General features: G+C 40.8%; 1 protein-coding gene across 1 annotated transcript; it reads right to left on the reverse strand.

The window, feature by feature from the left end:
* Positions 1–10,659: 10,659 nt before the first annotated feature.
* On the reverse strand, positions 10,660–12,900 carry hspb9 (heat shock protein, alpha-crystallin-related, 9). The gene is made up of 2 exons (XM_078269616.1): positions 12,475–12,900; positions 10,660–11,344 (listed from the first exon to the last, which is right to left on the reverse strand). Exons 1-2 carry the CDS (start codon positions 12,690–12,692, stop codon positions 10,876–10,878), a joined length of 687 nt encoding a protein of 228 aa, XP_078125742.1. The 5' UTR covers positions 12,693–12,900; the 3' UTR covers positions 10,660–10,875.
* Between the last annotated feature and the right edge of the window lie 6,023 nt (positions 12,901–18,923).

Genomic DNA, 18,923 nt, shown 5'->3' on the forward strand with positions numbered 1-18,923 from the left:
ATTTCATAGCCATATTATTACACTTTTGATTCCCTTTCCACTAGCACGCAGTCAATTCAATTTTATCTGGCTGCTAATGACATTATCTGTTGCTGTTGATTAACAATGCAATGCCATCATAGTCTCCTATAGACTCTTTTATTATTAGCTTCTCAAAAATTAGCAACACATGCCCATAATGAAAAGTACCAAGGAAAGGAAAAATCGAGGCAAAACATTTGTCATGTACATTAATGCACATGCAAGTGAAATGTGAGCTTGAAAAGAGAGTTTTCATTACACATTCAAAAAAGAACTGGTTATTATCTTACTAAAGTAACTATTTTAAAGACCTGTTAGTGGACTTATTTTGAACCAAAACACATCCTGATCTGAAGATCAGGCAAAGGATTTTTTTTAATCTTAACGGTTATGACTGGTGTTGTCTTTTTGTTTTTGTTTTATCAAGTCAAATCTAATTTATTTGTATTTATATAGCGCCAGAACAACAGGACAACAGAAGTTCTCATGACACATTTCATATAGAGCAGGTCTTGAACATTACTCTTTAATTTACAGGGACCCAACATTCCAGCAACCGTGACAAGATATATGACTAATGGAGCTCAAGTTCTTTCAGGAAGACTTCAATAACGTTTTCACATCACACTTAGTTGTCAGCTGTTTCTAGGCATTCACTTTCAGTAACCAATCAGATTCAGCCATGTGTTTCACAAGCCAATCACAGCATGACATCCCTGTTTTAAATCTGGTCTCTCCTCTGCGGTTGTCAGTTGTCATTTCAGGACTAGAGTGCGACCCGCCTCCTCCCCTTCAACCACCGATCGTCTCACCCATGGTACCCTGGGTTTTCGTCAGCTGACCGCCCCCTTGGCACTTTCGATTTGGTCTCCTGTGCTCCTTCATCACCACCACCAGTGTCTAGACTCCATCGGGGGATATGTCTGGGTTTCGCTACCCCTTTAAAACATATTGTTACGATGGAGTCTAATCTCCAAAGACTTTGTACATTTCATATTTGGGTTATGTAATTTACAATAAATCTTTTCATATTTGCAAGGAAGTCTCTCCTAATTGAAAAAGTAATACAGTGGGCATTGAGTGGGACCACAGTAGCAGGCACAACCACAATCCAGGTGCAACCACAATCCAAGGAAACCTGCGAGATGAGAAAATACAAGGACTCCGGGGAAGATGCTACGTTAGTAACATGCATTAATGGGACAAGAGTGCATACAGGTAAGGCAAACCTGAGCTAGCCCTAACTATAAGCTTTATCAAAAAGAAAGTCTTAAGCCTACTTTTTAATGTGGAGAGGCTGCCTGCCTCCTTGACCGAAACTGGAAGATGGCTCCACAGGAGAGGAGCCTGATAGATGAAGGCTCTGCCTTCCATTCTAATTTTAAAAACTATAGGAACACAAGTACGCCAAGTTTAGACTGGGCTGTAGCAGTTTACACCAGTGTAGTCTTGCATTGCCAGACCTATCTCCATAGTGTTGTGTCAGTGCTGCTAAGTATGGCCTAGCTACACCCCTTATCTATTCTGGAATAGGGGAAAAATACGCTATGGCTTGTTTGCATTTATTTAAACCAATTCCATCCTTCATGTGCTAAGCCCTGGATGCAGCAACAGTGCCCTTGCAGAAGAGACAGAAGAAGGGGAGAGACATGTCATCTCCTTTTCTTCCTGTCGAGGTCGGGTAGAAGGTACCGGATACACCAGGCCAGCACTGAGATGCTCAGGAGGAGCTTCTACCCTCAGGCCACTAGGATCCTTGATTTATTGATGTGAGGCTTCAGCAATGCACATTCGTTGAGCCAGACTACCACCAATGCGACTATAGGAGAGGGAGTGTATCATGGTGTATCATGGTAGCCTGGGTAAACCTTGACGAACTTCCGGCAAATTTGAGATTTGCTCTGCAAGACAGTCTGGCGAAGAGCCCATTCAAACCCATTTCCAATGTCCCCAAAATCGAGGCACCAATCACAACCGCTGAGGCGGGCTTTACGCGACGACGATAGCGCAGCGACGGCGAGCAGCTTTTTGTTTATATTCAACATGACGGCTACCGAAGCGCAGCGTCACCCGGACCGTTGGTCTGATTGGTTGAAGGACTATCCAGTTGCGCCCAGAGGCATTAAAGCGGCGTCCGTTGGTGATGCCCCTTTGGAAATGAACTGTCAATGAACCTTTCCCAGACCCACTCTCAGTTACAACTGAGAAGGGTCTGGTGTCAGCCAGGCTAGTGTCATGGTGGATCAAGGAAATTCTCAAAATAAAAAACAGAAACCAGCGAGAAAGGAAAAAAGGGTAAAGAAGTGGACGAGGAGCCCCAGGGCTTTTCCGTTTGGTAGCCTTTTTTTCCGATCAATAAAGCTCATTTCAACCATCAATCTTCCCACATCCAGCAACACGCCTGTTTGCCTCTTTGCAAATGGAAGCAGAAAAAATAAAAAGGCAGACAACAGCAAGAACAACTACAGTACACCTTAAGACAATGAAAGAAGCACAACTAAATAGACCAAAGTGAAGTAAAATACAGGAAGGGGAAGAGAGAAAGGAAAGAAGTGGTGGTGTTGAGATAGTATGAAGTGATACAAAAAATGAGAAATTTGCCCTGAAATTTGTTCAGAAATGATCAACTCCTAATCCTCAACTAGATAGAAGTCACACACATGTTAATCACCATTCTTTCTGTAAATGGAACCACGATGCAGGTTGGCAATGAAATGGACTGCGTGGAATTTAATGGGTATTTTGATTGTTTGACTTAAGTTTTAATTTAAGACTTATATCCTAAAGCGTGTATTTCTTCACCCAGTACAAAGAAATTCAAATAAAACGTATACATTTTGCCTAATGTAAATTGAAAGTCAACTGCAAAGCCTCAACATCCGCACATCCCGTCTTCTGTATTCCAATCATGTAGAAAGAGAGAGCGATGGAGTGTTAGCAGCCATCCTATGTTTTAGGGATTTTGTGACTATAAACACCTAGCTTAGCACAGTTCCTGGCGACAGTGAAGCTTGCACACCCTGCAACTAAACAAAACATGTGGATTCCTGATTGTAGGCCAACCTGATCTCACAGAAATATGTTAAATGTCCACAACCTCTTAACACCGCATTATGTAGTGATGGCCAGTGTTGTAATACTTGAGATCGGTCTCAAGACCACTTTTTGAAGGTGTCCGTCTCGTCTCGGAATCGACCGCATGTTTACTTGGTCTTGTCTCTGTCTCAGATAAAGAGGACTCAGGATTTTATTTCAAGGCGGGGCAACGCCACAACTGCTTTTTGATTGTTTTATCAAGGCATTTCTCAGGTACACTTCTGGCAATAAAAGTAAATGAAAAAGAATATTAATTTGTGTTTCGTGTTTTCTATTTAATGAGAATGTGGATCTTTCAGATCAATTTGAGGAGTGCCTGTGGCTTGCATTTTCCACATTTTATCGTGTCATGCAGTGTCGGATTCGCACCGTTCTGGTCTTGGTCTTGACTCGGTCTTGCCCTGCCTTGGTCTTGGTCTTGATTCGGTCTCAACCACTCAAAGTCTTGGTCTTGTCTCAGTCTTGATACACTCTGGTCTCAGTTTATGTGGTCTTGACTACAACAGTGGTGATGGCACATCATTATCATCATCATTATTACTGTATGCACCACAGTGACTGCTGCGGCGTAAGAATGCTGAACACCACAAGTAAAATGCGTCCTCAAAGCTGTAGAAGCAGACTTGCTTGTTTACATTTGTAAAGTGGTAAAAGTGACAGTGCATGACAATTTGTCCCCTTTGATGAATCAGTTGCCAGCATCGTAACTCTGATGCCATTTGGTGGGACATCTTGATCCAAAATGACTCACAATAGCTGACAAAATCCCATCCACTTTGTTCATGGGTGGCCCAGTGGGAATCAAATACCTAACCCTGATAGTGTTAGCATCTTACGCTTCCCACACAGTACTGCAAATGAAGCAGCGTCAAACCAGACCAGCTGTCAAAACTAAGATTAATATTAGTTGTCTGTTTGATTGATTGATCAGGGTACAAAATGATTCTTTAATAAGTTGTTTCACATCCAGCATGCCATTATGTCTTTACTCCAGGGTTAGGTACACAGATGGTTATTTAAGTCATCAATTACATGTTGGCAGTTTGTAGTAGAGCAACACACACTGATGTAAGAATGAGAGTGATGGCCTGCCTGTCTTATTGTGATACGTGAAAAGAGAGGAAGAGATTACAAAATGAAGCCTGAAGGATGAATTGCTCACCACCAATGCTGTAGTGACATTAGTGCATTAGTCAGGTGGGATGCAGCTGTAGGCGAGGTTGTGGCATTTTTAACAGTCCCGAGCTACGCAAGTTATTGTGCCATCCCTCTCTCTCTGTGTGCTTACATAGCGTGTTCTTATTCCGGCGGGTCTCAGAGAAAAAAAAAAGGTAATCAAGTCAAGGAATGTATGCATGGAACACATCAAAACCACAGTGCCTGGCACACAGACACAACACATTCTCATGATCAGGTTGGTATGATGTTGCATGAAAAATGTATGCACAACAATTTGTTCACGGTCACGCGTCAACCAGTCACAAGTCACACTTTTCAATTCAATTTAGTTGAGAAAAGTGTACTGTGAACCGGGTACAGGGCACTGGGAGGTTACGGTCATTTCAATGGCCATTGCAGTGAACTTTAGCCGACAAAAGGTGATCGTCATGCGGCTACAGTTAAGTTTAGACAAAAGATAATGCTTTGGATTTAAACAGCGGTCCCCTTATTTAGTACTCCTGGGACACTGACAAGTGTTTCCTGGGTGAAACTCTTGTGTTTTCCATGGGACACGAAACACCAATCCACCCCGACCTCCTGCCTAAGCGGACAACAAAGTCTCTTATACAGCAGCAGTTAATGTAATGCATAGCCTACAGAAATGATTACATTGAATACACATGAATTACAGTGCATTATGTTTCGTAGCGATATGTAGGAATGGTTCATGAGAACAGCCTGACAGGCAACAGATGCTGCTGTGCTGAACCAAGAATGACATAATAAACAATACTATGTGCAGCACACCGATAAAACCCAAACTAGAGGCCTGCAAGTTAGGCAGAGTAGATACGGGCAGGCTTTTTTCAGCCTATAGACCAGGCTCGGGTCGGCCTATAATAAATTGGGGCCCTAATTTTAGTAGCGTGTATGTGTCGATGTGTGTGTGTTTGGTTTTGCGCATCAGAGAAAGCATGCTTCAGAGAGAGCTTAAAGCTATTTTTGTCTGTCTTGGGTCGGGCACAGACTGAAAAATTGAAGACTTTGTTGGGCTAGGGCTGGAGTTTTGGCCCGTGTAGGGCTCTAGAAACAACCACTGGCTGTGGGGGCTTACAGCAATATGCCAAACTATTACATGCAAACATTACATGTAGGCCTATCCTAATTCAAATCGCAGTAACGTTGGCTGACATGCACAAAACTTACACACTTCAGGCATCACTGCATGACCTGAGATTGACGTCTCTCTCTCTCTCTCTCTCTCTCTCTAAAAATAATCTGATTTAAAATGTATCTAAAATAGGCAAACAAGCAATTTACAAGTAACTTCGATGGGAAATAAAAGAATGACAGAACAGATAACATTAAATATTACACAACATGTATTTACAGATTTTGATAGTGACAATAGGAGGTGCCAGGTCCAATCAAATAGGTCCCGGTCCCAATCTGACAGTATTCAGCTCAAATTAAATCCTGGTTTTTGAATATGTATGTAGTGCCGTGCTAAATTTGTTTATTTTATTTATTAGGCTATATGTTGTTTCTCTGATATTTATTTCTTATTTCTTAACGTTGTTATTCTTAACAACGTTTGCATTAGCATGGAGAAATATATAGTTTTGTAAGATATTGTAAAATGTCCTCTGTTCTAAGTAGCCTTTGACCCTCTCAGGTGCTCTGTATTGGGTGGGGCCAGGTGTCAATTTTGTTATTAGCCAATCAGAGAGGTGTGGAACAGAAAGATAATCTCTAAGTGCTGACGCTGATGAAGTTCAGTACATTGGTTGAATTACTGTTAATTAAAGTTAAGAACCGGGGGATTTATGTAAGTGTGTAACCCTGCTGAAACGGGAGAGTAAACTGTGTTTTGGTGCTGTTTCAATCGGCAGTATTTCTACTGAAGTGGAGTGAACGCCATAGCCACGTGTGACGGTTGCTAATTAGCTAACGTTAGCTAGCTAGTTAACTATCACTCTCAGGAGCTGGGAGAAGAGACTGCGTGCGTGCGGAAAACCTACGTTGTCACTGAGTTTCTGAGTGAGTGTCTCAATGTCCGATAATGATATGAACATTGATAGTAAAGCTTTAGTAAGCTAAATAGTGATTGTGAATTTTAGGATAGTGTACATCGAATGCTGCCACCCAGGCTGCTGCAGTAGCCTAGAGGTGCTCAGGACTTTCCGCTGCATGGCAGAGGAGCCTGTGTTTTGCACACGGACAGAGACCCAGGACAGGTTTCTTCATCGTACAGCTTTGAGTTACCGAGGAACAGTGAGTACTAATTATTTTCTGTGAGGATTTCAAATGAGCTCTATCAAGCACGCCAACGTTGTGGTACCACAAACTTGAGTATTAAAAAACCTGGGTATTTTATTTCTTTTGAGCCATGAGGACATTTAAAGGGTAAAATGACCTGATTCTGGAACAGATATTTTCGTGTAGGCTAATGACATTCAATCATCGTGGTTCAATGTTTATTCATGTGTGATAGTAATTTGATTTAGGTGTTAAATTAGAGTTAGTGGCTAGGAATGACTGTATGGGAGTTTTAAGCTCACAGTAACGCTATATAATAAGCTAACTAGGCACCCTAGTCAGAGTCACAGGCCCAAATGTGTTGGCTACTGTAAACACATTCTAGTTTAGCATTTTGGTAACCCCTCACCAATCGATCTCTCATGCAAAGGATCGGATCTAAACGGGCACATGATAATCCTGTAAGAAATTAGTATTGAGTGGGTGGGTTGCATGCACATGATGGCTACATACACAATATAATGCTGAAAGATTGCGGCTTAAGCATGGACTGTTAAAAATATGGACAGCCTCTCCGTGTCGTCACCCATTAGTTTCTGATGAGCCCAAATGAGGTTCAAAGTATGTCAGAAGGCGGAGAGTGGGTGGGGCTGAGGCGTACCAGGCGGGCTCAATGAAGCCTGGTTGCAAAAACCACACCCGCCTAGCTCGAAGCTTCCATGCTAGCAATGGCTAAGAAGCTAGGCTAGGATAAGCTACTCTGTTGCTAGCTACTGCAGACAAGTTCCTCCCGGTTGGTAATTTACTCGTTTGTCCCAGCTTGTTTGAGGTAAGTTAACCCGAATTTGTAAAATGAAACGTAATATAATTATTTGTTATTGAGATAAGACTTAAATTAAGTTACAAAAACTTACATGTATTAACACTAAAGATCCAAGTCCTATAACGTTAGCTAACTTAGCTCACCTGCAGGCCCTCATTCTGCCTGCTATCAGGAGGTTGAGAGGGCTCGGCCGTCGCTATTGTAAACTGTGCATGTTAATGATTTTGACATTGGTAGAAGTCCGCAGGGGACTAAAGCTTTGTGTTACATAACTGCGATCGACAGCGATGTGTAAGATTATTATATGACTGTTTAGAAAAGAAAAAAAACTTTTATATTTGTTACAATATGTTTAGTCATAGCCACCTGTGATATCTTCACCACACAGCATAAACTAAGTACCAGTCTTGGTGACTTTAGACAGCTGTCTTTAAAAAGACAACAAGACAACCAAAAGTATTTACTGTCATCTATATGTTGAGATATTTAGGCTCCCTTGCTCCACTTTATCCTGCAGATGTGACATAATAGTGAATATATTTATTTTCCAAACTCACACAAACTCCCTTTGCCTAAAAGTTTCTTTCACTGTAAATTTAAGTGTGAGTGTCTTGCTACGCGGCTTTGGTCCATGGCTAATTGGCTAGTTGACGTGCTAATAATGCTCACGAACGTTAAAAGAACTGGAGCGTAGACTTCTTGGGAGGGTCCATTAGTACAACTAAAGTACAGCAAACCATATTCTGCATCGGAAATTTGCTTAAATTGTCCAAAAGACAAAAACACGTAGGGAGGGCAAGTAGCAGTGACTCGGATTAGCGTTAGCTGTAGTGTCAGAGAGCAGAGCTGCAGGGTTAGCCTCGTCTCACTACAGGCACCTGTCAAAGTGACCATGCCCTTAACTATGCAGAACTTTAAGCCTAAATATGATTTTAATCTGATGAGTTATAAAAACTTCACCCCCCCCCAGAGTTGTTATGAGGGGTAAACTGAGCTATAAGGACAAACGTTTTTTGAACCAGGCTGTAAACATGTTTAATTTTGCTGTAAAGTTGGGCATTTATAACATGGGGGTCTTTGGATATTGACTAACTTCTGGAGCCAGACTCAGGTGGCCACTCGATGAACTGCAGTTTTTGGCACTTCCGCATGTGTTTCATTGCTCAGCATGGGAGGTTGCCCCTTGGGCTAAAGCTACATGTCCCTGGTAAAAGATTGTTACTTTAACTCAGACTCCAATTACAAAATTAGTGTTCCTGGCCTATTGTACATGTAATGTACAAATAGTCCACTCCTTCTTTATTTCAATCAGGAGAGACTTAGTTGAAAGTTCGTAGAATAAGTTTATTCATTGTATGATACACAAGGGTAGAATGTACAGTCTTTGGTGATTAGACTCCATTGCTATGTAATTTGTTTTATAAGGGGTAGAGAGGCCATGAATAGGCAGGAATATCCCCCCGATGGAGTCTAGACACTGGTGGTGGATCAAAAACAAGCAGACAGGGTCCACAATTAACTATTTTGTCCACCAACCAAATGGCTAGTCAATGTCAAATTGTACCAGCATCAATAGCTTACCATTGTTGAATGGTGAGTGGAGAATATGATGTAGTCGCCGTTAGCGGTACTGTATAAACAGAAAATATTTAGGTGAATCATCAGTAAAAATCACGATACATACGATACATTGTTGTTACACAGTGCCCAATGACTTTGTCCCACCACTGCTACTACCCATTTTAGATGTCAACAGAAATAAAATAAAAGGAATCAATTGAGTAGGGAAATCAACTGGACTGGAGCACACACCAGCTCAAACCAGCTCAAACCAGCTCAAATCAGATTATTGAGATGCCAGTCTAAACAGCGTCCTCCTCTGAGGAAGTCTGTCTCCAGGAGAAACAAAGTTTACCACCTCACAGGGCTGGAGAATCCATCATCATTATGACCTCATAACTGTCACCATGGAAAATAGACAGTTTTCCTGTGTGTGTGTGTGTGTGTGTGTGTGTGTGTGTGTGTGTGTGTGTGTGTGTGTGTGTATGCGCTGAAGGGTTGGTGATGGTGTCTGTGGGGCCCAAATAATCACAGTGATGCTAGGGATCATCATCTGCAAGTCATGCACACTTTTCTCAACACCTTACCACACACACACACACACACACACACACACACACACACACACACACACACACACACACACACACACACACACAGGAAAACTATTTTCCATAGTTCTTATTCGCCAGCAAAAAAACTCAATCTGAAGGACGTCATTGCGAAAGAACTTATGCACATGCAGACACTCAAACACAAATAACACAAATACATGCACAGTCAATCACAAACTTACACACAACACACCCCTGCAGAGCCTGTGAAGACATGTCATTCTGGGAGGACAAAAACAAAAGATTCAAGGGGAGACAGACAGTATGAGTGAGAGGGGAACAGATAGGTTATCAAAAAGAGACAGACGGAAAACTAAAGGGTTTTAAAATCATGGATTCCCAGGTGTTTAGATATCGGCCTTTAAGATGTATGCAATGTGATAAGGGTCGATGGAATTTTGTTTGTGGTGCTCACATCATTGAAAATGTTTTAATGAATAAAAAATCATTGTTGCAGTGGCAACTCACTCGCAATTCACATAATACTTTTAAACAGTTTTCAGAAGGATTACTTACTGAAGCAATAAGTCCTTATTAAAACAATCGGGGACACTCTTGAAAGAATCACTGTATTTTTTAAATACCATTTTCTGTTTCTGTTCAGCATCACAAACATAATTCCTCCATTGGGTATGCCAGCATATGCCCCAAATTACCTGCAAGGCCAGATATCCCCAAGACATAGGAATATGGTTTTTTTTCTAGGTTCTCTTCTCCTCTCCTCCCCCCTCTTTTCTCCAAAGCCTTCATTTTTTCTTGCCTCTGTTGTAATACCTTCAGGGCAGGGCTCATACAACATTTAACTGCTGCTTTTGTTTGTCACCTGCTTCGACATGCCAACAAATAACTTCTCCCCAGGAAAGCACATGTCACTGGAAACCTTTAAAGTTACTACTTTAGTCTACTGAGGGGAAGTAAACGTGATGCTAGCATTAAAGACTCTTCTCTTTTCTTCCTACTACTTTCAGTCTCCCCCTCTCTCTCTCTCTCTCTCTCTCTCTCTCTCTCTCTCGTCTCCTCCATTCTTTCTCTACGTTGGTTGCTGGCACCATCTGTTGGTCACAAAAGTCCATCACGTAAGTTAATTAACCCCTTCCCCATGCAGTGACCACTGTACAAAGAGAATAGTTTTTTGAAAATCATACACTTTATTTCATTTCAACAGGTCATACAAATTGCAAATAATTATAAAATAAATATTCTCTTCATTTTGTAATGGTAAACTTTACTCGTTATAGACATCTTTAAGTGGAAGTGTGTATGTGTGAGCATAAAAACAGGACTCTTTATTCATTTATTTAAAAATGTGTTTTCACACTGACAGTATGTGTGGAGTGTGTATCATGGGTGCATTAGTCTGTGTTCCTCCTTTGTCTTGTCCTTGGTAAGAGGAAATTCCAGCGATGTCCTGAACCGAACGGGCACCTCCTGCTCCTCACCGATTGGCTGCTTGGTCACGGGGGCGTGGATACGCAGCTGTCCATCATTCATCAGGGAACAGGAGAGGCCGGACAGATCCAGGTGCGCGGGAATGTCGATCCTCTGGACGAATCCCATCTGAGACGAGGCCGAGGAGCACAAGGAGGCGCAGGAGGAGGAGGAGGAGCAGGACTGGCTCTCTTCTGCTCCGGCCTGCTTCTTGGCCACCACCGCCAGGCTACGCCCCACTAGTTTGACAGTGATGTCATTGGGGGCGTAACCGCGAGCGTCTAGGGTCACCAGGAGGTCGCCGTTCTCTGTGGCCTGTTGAGGTTCCTGGTGCAGCTCTCCGCTCGCTGTCTCTCTCAGCTGCTCTTTACCATCACTGAGCCTGAAAGAGAATCAGAAACTAGATCAGAAGCAGCTTCATGACTCCACTGGTGTCTGAGGGCATTTTTCAAACCAGCGTTTTTCAGCGCGGGTGAATCAGACTGGTTTGTTGGTGTGATTTTTTTGGGCAGATGTGCGGACCAAAACAACTACACTAAGACCTCACTAAGGTGACTTTCACACCTGCCTCATTTAGTTCGGTTGAATTGCACTAGAGTTCATCTTTCCCCTTGGTGCGGTTCGTTTTGGGCAGGTGTGAATGCAGCAATCACCCCCGGATGCGCACCAAAAGTGTACTTAGTGTACTTAGACCTAGGGAGGTCTCGGTACGCTTTCAAGCGGACTCTGGAGCGGTTTATCGTGAGAAAGTGATCTGATACCCGAAACTGTGTACTCCGCAAGTCTCAGGTAAATGGCTCTTTTAGTCAGGTGTGCTTTGCAATCTGTGATGTGGCAGAGCATGTAAACTGTACTTCATGTATTTACTTTCTTTCAGACACATCTGACAAATAAGAAGAGTGAACGTTCTTGCGTGGTTTGTAGTGTAATGCATTTTTGTTCGCTTGGATTTTCGTAAAAAGAACCTGAACCAAGGGGAAAACACAGAGAATACAAACTTGACTGCGGCACTGTAAAATGACGTATGGAGAGCAGTAGTAGTATCGAAAGGTTGGAACTCCTGTGTGAAACCTGATGTCACTTTGACTTTTCTGGCGTCTTTTTGAACATTAACTATCATACGTTCCTTATGTAATGTTCCTAACTTAACCACAAATGTAAATATTTTAACCAAAACCACATTCTTTTACTAAAACCAACTAAAGTAAGTTAGTTGCCTAAACCTAACCAAGAAGGTTGAATTCACAACAAGACTCTCAGAGTTGTGAAATGTGACGCCAAGGGGTCCAGGAAAACACTAATAGCGATCGTTACATATAACGGTCTTTTGAACCTACTAGTAGGTGTAACAGTCCCTTCTGACAAATAGCTATGAGGCTGTTAACCACTGACAAAGCCCATTCAATGGAATGATAACATTCAAAATGGGTGACAAACTTTAGGTGTGAAAACGGCCTAAAACAAAGCCAATCAGGAGTAACCACTACTGAGTTACACATTTACTGTACATACCTCGCCAAAGTGGAGGAAATGAGAGGCAACTTGTTAAGTTTGAGGAGGGGCCCATCGTGAAGCTCCCTCAGAAGGCTGTCGGCCAGTTTGGATCTCTGGTTGAAGAAGTCTTGCTGCAGTGAGGAGAGGGCCTCGTGACGCAGCGGCCACAGCAGCTGCTCTTGGCTGAAGAAAGGGTCATCGCCGAACAGGCTGCTCAAAGCTGCATGCTGGGCCATTAAGTCAGCGTCAAAGGACAGTTCTTGGTAAACTTGACTTCAGCAACCTGCAAATCCTTCTTTTTGTTTCTTTGGGGGCAGATTCCCTCTCTCAGACTTGATATCTTTAGGCTCCAGTGAAGAGTTTCTTCTTCTTGTTAGTCTGCTTTCTGGTAGTTTGAGACATTACACAGTACTTCTCTCTCTTATATACCCCAGCTGTCCTGCTCTGTCCCTCCCACTGAGCTATTTACACCCCATGAGCTCACTGCTGTTTGTTAGTGTGTGCCAGTGAGGTCAGGAATACCCTGAAACTAATCACAAGGCTAAAGACAGCTCATGGTCTTAACCTGTTTGTGTTTGTGTGCCTATGGCCGTGTTACCACTGCAGTCTGAGTTTTACTTTCTACGATATAATGCAGATACAGATTTCTAAAGTGTGTTAAAAGCAAAGATATTTGCTCGTAACACATTTTTCATGTAGCAGTATGAGAATATCTGGGGTGATAGTGAAAAGAAGTGATGGTGTGTGAAGTGGCTGTTCTTGGCACTTTATTCAACAAATGTCTTTTATTTATTACTTTCATTACACAGACTATTTATTATTAAAGTAAAAGTAAAAACTAGACAGAAGGGAAAGAAATGTATCATAATCCCCTGAGGCTTTGCACTGTAAAGGACATCAGTTTGAGACAATAAAATGACACTGACTTCTGTGAGTAACTATACTCTTACTGATCATTTCATCTCAAGTTTGATTGTTTTTAAAATGAAAAATACATCCACGCAGCAGAGTGAATTCATTAACTGATAATGGACACCTCGAAGGGCATTAACCTGCTTATACCATATTCACTTGCAAATATATTTTTTTAAGACCAATAATTTATGTTTACATGTGTTTTGCAATCAAAATCGAATAAGTCTATTACGTCTGTTTTCTTGGTAACACCTAAGGGAAGTTTGGGATCCCCTGCTGGAGCTGCTACCCCCGCGACCCGATACCAAAATAAGCGGACGAAGATGGATGGACCTAAGGGTTTGACTAATACCTAGACAAATCATTGCCATCCCATTAAGGTTCTTATGCAGTGCCAACGTTGTTCACAGCTCCAGTAAATAGGACGGACCTTAGATACGACTTGGCAACGGGTGATATTTCTAATCCGCTCAGCTCATAGAACCCTTTGGCTCAGTTATCAGCCAGACATCAGAAAAGCTAACGTAAGCTAGCAAGATTCAAAGTCAATAACATATGTATGGTTGACAATCAGTAAATATAATTTGACAGTATGTTTAACAAGACAAGTTAGCTATCCAGCCATGTCATTGTCCCCAAATCAATATCCAGACTTTCACGAACAAATGATATGCCATGTGTAATGTTACTGTCGGTCGCAGCCTGAAGTAGCGAGTTGAACGGCATACAGGATCGCCGTATTCCATTAATACTTGACAATGGACACCTATGGCATTAACCCTTACTTAATGGACACCCTGCGGCCAATCGGAATAGAGTATTTACCCAGACCATGGTATATGCTAACTAACCGGCTGTATTGAATTGTTTATTTTCGTGTCTGGCCGCTTACACGGCCCATCCATTATAGGATTATTTAGACACATTTTAAATAAACACTTTCCTAGTGCTGACACTGACACAATATAGACATAAAGGTTACAAGTATGAAATAAAACCAACAAACAAACAAACAGATAAATAGTTAATACAGGTAGGGTACTAACATAAAAGTTAACATTTCAACATAAAACCCTTTCAGACCAAAATAAATTATAGTAGAAGTTAGCTGTATATTTAACATACATACAGAAGTGTGGTATCAACTCATTTAACTTTAAGAGAAGAAGAATAAGCTTTAATTGCAAAATGTCAACTACAATTTGTCAAGCTGTCAGAAAGTCTGTCAGGAAGATTAAATGACACAAAATAACTTGCAATCACTTCATTTCTACTTGATAAGAGGCTACTTTTAATTGAAAATGGACATACATCAAACTTAAATGTGTTTAAATAAAGTGGGAAAAGTGTAGGTATCAGATCAGATGGGCAAGCTTTTGTTATTGTTATGGCTCACAGACATGTCTTTTACATTGTATGTGTGCCAAATGGCAAACTTCTTCTTAAAATCTTACTTTTTTTCTTCCTTAAACAGATATTTACTGACAACCTAGACTCAGACTTCAGCAGCTGTTCAGAACTAAGCATGTCGATCAGCAGTGTGAACAAAGCCCGTCTTGTCTCAGGTTACAGTGCTTCTTCCAGGAATGAGCTCAGAGCGCGAACATTTACCAGAGTCTTTCTGCATGTGTGTATGTGTGTGTGTGTGTGTGTGTGTGTGTGTGTGTGTGTGTGTGTGTGTGTGAAACCAGAGTCCTAACATTACAAGAAGCCTGTGTCATATCTATTTGTGGCTGTCTAAACTTCCTTCACATTATTGGCTCACACAGTGAAATGGCATGCATGTGATTGGCTGGAAACAGCTTCTTCAGTGGGGCATTTCTCACTTCTGCTTTTCACTGTATGCTGAGACAAAATAACATCTATTATTCTGATATTTTTTTTAAGTTAATCAACAGTATTACTGCTGATGAATTTAATGTAATCAATACTCCGAGCATTTAATACTACTGTAGTTCCGTTTTTGTGTCACATAGGTGTTGATTCGACTGTGGTTTTTAGGCTTTGTGCTTTGTTGTATTGGATTACTTTTTGTGTTCATGGTGATTTGGATACTGTTGGATTACCCCTGCAAGCATTAGGCTGCTTATTTTAATAAAAAAAATGTATTTGTTGTTAAATACTGCTCAGTGTCATCTGCATAGAGTAAGAAATTATCTGACTAAAAGTGTCCTTTAAGTCAGCGGGAGGACTACTGCAAAAATAAAGAAGTGTGTCAGTGAACCAGGGGATGCCAGGGACAGAAATAGAAAGGGAGATTCAAGATGGCTGCCAAATCCTCATCTTTAAATGACTGGGTTATTATTACCCACCCAGCTCAGTCTGGTCATTATTTATGGTAGTGCATCCAGCTTTAAACTCCTTATGGTCATATCTGGGTTATGTGTGCATGTGCAAAAAGATAAGCAAGAATACCTTTAATAAGATACCATTTAATAAGAAATGTATTTGAAGAACATGTAAAATATATAAGTACTAATATAATATGATATAAAAGTAAGATATATTTAACATAAAACATTTGAATTTAACATTTGGCCTTTATACCAATTTATGAACAATGTATTTCTATAAATTTGAGAAATAGTTCATTTTAGGAAATGCACGTAATCTACTATTGAAGTAAAACTATTTTAGTACAATATGAGATCGTATTCTGAATGAGTCTCCATTAATGGCCGGTTGAAAAATCCAAAATCCGGAAGCAGCAGCCAGACCCACGTGACGCGTTTTAATTTTTTGGACGACAATACAGATTACCGTCACCTGCTGTTATGGAGACGTATTACGTGTCGTCGCTTTGGTGTGCTCCGAGGCACTTTTTTGACTTTTCACAGTAGATAAATCACTCAATAGACTTCTTCACTTACATTAAGGTTTACTTTCTGATGTATTAGCAACATTTCACACTTGTTGTTCTGCTTTACAATTTAAAAAAAGCCTGCTGTGGTGACCAGCTCTTTATCATCGCTGCATCTACAGCTGCTAAACACGTCACAAGTCACAAAGACTAAGAGACAGAGCTGTCTATAGAAAAGGATACATTTGTTCAAAACGCTTTAACAAGACACTACTGTAATAGATTTCAACTGTTGGAGAGCACCGCTTAGACCAGCTAATCTGATCTGACAATCTGTCACTCTGACACATAAGACATAACATACAATATTTAAGTATTTTGCACAGAATGTAAACTGAAAACTTAAAGGATTTTATGCATCGCAGCGTAGAATTGACTGACCTGCAGCAGGTGAAGTTGAGGTTAAGAGAAAGCAGACTATAGAGGGAAGAGAAAGAAATGGCTTGGCTCATAAAATTCAACAAGCTAAAAAGTACAGAAAAAAATTTGCTTATCTGGCAAGGAGTCAGGACGGTGCGGGATAGCTGCTGTTACACATGGTTAGACACAGTGTAAGGGGTTGGGTTTCTGCCACTTTGGATTTCATCCAACAAACAAACTGTCTAAACAAGTCAAGGCTGCTCATTTTAATGTATATTTATGTAATGTTAAATACTGCTGAGAATCATCTGCATAGATTAAAGGGCTGTCTACACCAAGAACGATAACTATAAAGATACCTATGAAAAGTGTTTGGAATAACGCCGTTTTCAGTAACGGGGTAATCTAACTAAATTACTTTTCCCGTCGTTACAACGCCGTTAACGTTACTGGACGTTAAATGCGGTGCGTTACTATGCATTGTTTGAATAAACTGTGTAATCCGAACGCACCCCTGGCTCACAGCTAGTGAAGAGGTGGGTTAATAACGAGGTAAGCGATTATGATTGGCTAAGGCAGAGTCATGTTTCATGGTAGCCAATCAGAGCCAGTGTTTTTACACACATGCCAGCACACGCGCCACACACACACACACACACACAACAGCTACACAGAGATTCGATGAAGCAGCAGAGATGGCGAGTCAGGAGCAATCCGATGAAAAGTTGGCATTTTCAAGGTGGAGATATAAGCGCTACTTCAAATTCATTGTGGTCAAAGGCAAGAACGTGCATGTAATGTGTACATTATGTCCAGGAGCGAAGACTTTGTCGACATCCGTTGTAAGCAACTCTAATTTATTAAAGTATCTCACAACGACACACGCATTTACAAAGCTAGTGGCCAAAAACACCGATACCTCCACCACAGATGATAGCTCGCCATCCACTAGCAAAGAAGGACTCGGAGCAAAGTCCTCCAAGCAGCAAAAGCTAGATCTTTCTGCCTCACAACTTCTTTGACATACTTTTTTTTAACATTAACGCAAATAGTTACTTTCCCTGGTAACGAGTTACTTTTATTATAGAGTAATTCAGTTACTAACTCAGTTACTTTTTGGAACAAGTAGTGAGTAACTATAACTAATTACTTTTTAAAGTAACGTTCCCAACACTGCCTATGAACATTTTAAAAATCGTTCTTACTCAAGTGAATATTGCCCACTCCACAACTACGACAATGACATAAAACGATATCGTTGGGATCAGTTTCAGAGCAATTTGATGAACGATAGAAACACTGACGGCTATTCAGCAGATAACATTGCGGAAAAACTCATTGAGGTTCAAAGAAACCCACCCTTGTTTGGTAAAACAAGCAGTCTTTATAAAGTCGCCAATAAATAGGACATCTGGGAAACAATCGGGCTCCCCCTGGAATCAGTGGTCAGAGTTTTGATATTAACAGAGATGAGGAGACCATTAAAAATAGCTAGCTAGCTAGCTAACATACCGCAGGTAACATTAGTCTTTTACGTTATGTACGCTAAACGGGGAAAATTATTAAAATTCTGTATGCTAAACGGGGAAACAGCTGGCCTAACGAGATTGTTATTTAGTGCGTTTTGAAGGTGTTGATTGGTCAATTTTGTTCCCTTTGGCCAGAGCTATGCTAAGCTAACATGCTGCTGGCAGTTACATACTAACCGTGCAGACATGGTATAGTGGTATCATTCACTTCGCTGCTGGTTTGGATTAGCAGATTACATGTTTTTCCTGAAATGTTGAACTATTTCTTTCACATTTCTAGAAATACATTGTTCATATTTAAAATATATAAACTCAGCAAAAAAAGAAACGCACCTTTTTCAGGACACTGTATTTTAAAGATACTTTTGTAAAAATCAAAATAACTTTAGAGATCTTCATTGTAAAGGGTTTAAACAATGTTTTCCATGCTTGTTCAATGAACCATAAACCTGCACCTGTTGAACGGTCGAAAAGACAATAACAGTTTGCAGGCAGCAGGCAATTAAGGTCACAGTTATAAGAAAATTAGGAAGTAAAGAGACACTTCTTCTGACTCTGAAAAACACCAAAACAAAAACGTCCAGGGTGATTTTGACCCCCCTTTTGCTCAGGGACACATTATTCCATTTCTGTTAGTCACATGTCTGTGAAAATTGTTCAGTTTATGTCTTAGTTGTTAAATCTTTTAATGTTCATACAAATATTTGCATGTTAAGTTTGCTTAAAATATAAAAGCAGTTGAAAGTGACAGGACGTTTCTTTTTTTTGCTGAGTATCTATCTATCTATATATATATAGAAAAG

Source organism: Sander vitreus, chromosome 15 (assembly GCF_031162955.1).
Source record: "Sander vitreus isolate 19-12246 chromosome 15, sanVit1, whole genome shotgun sequence".
Classification (NCBI taxonomy): domain Eukaryota; kingdom Metazoa; phylum Chordata; class Actinopteri; order Perciformes; family Percidae; genus Sander; species Sander vitreus.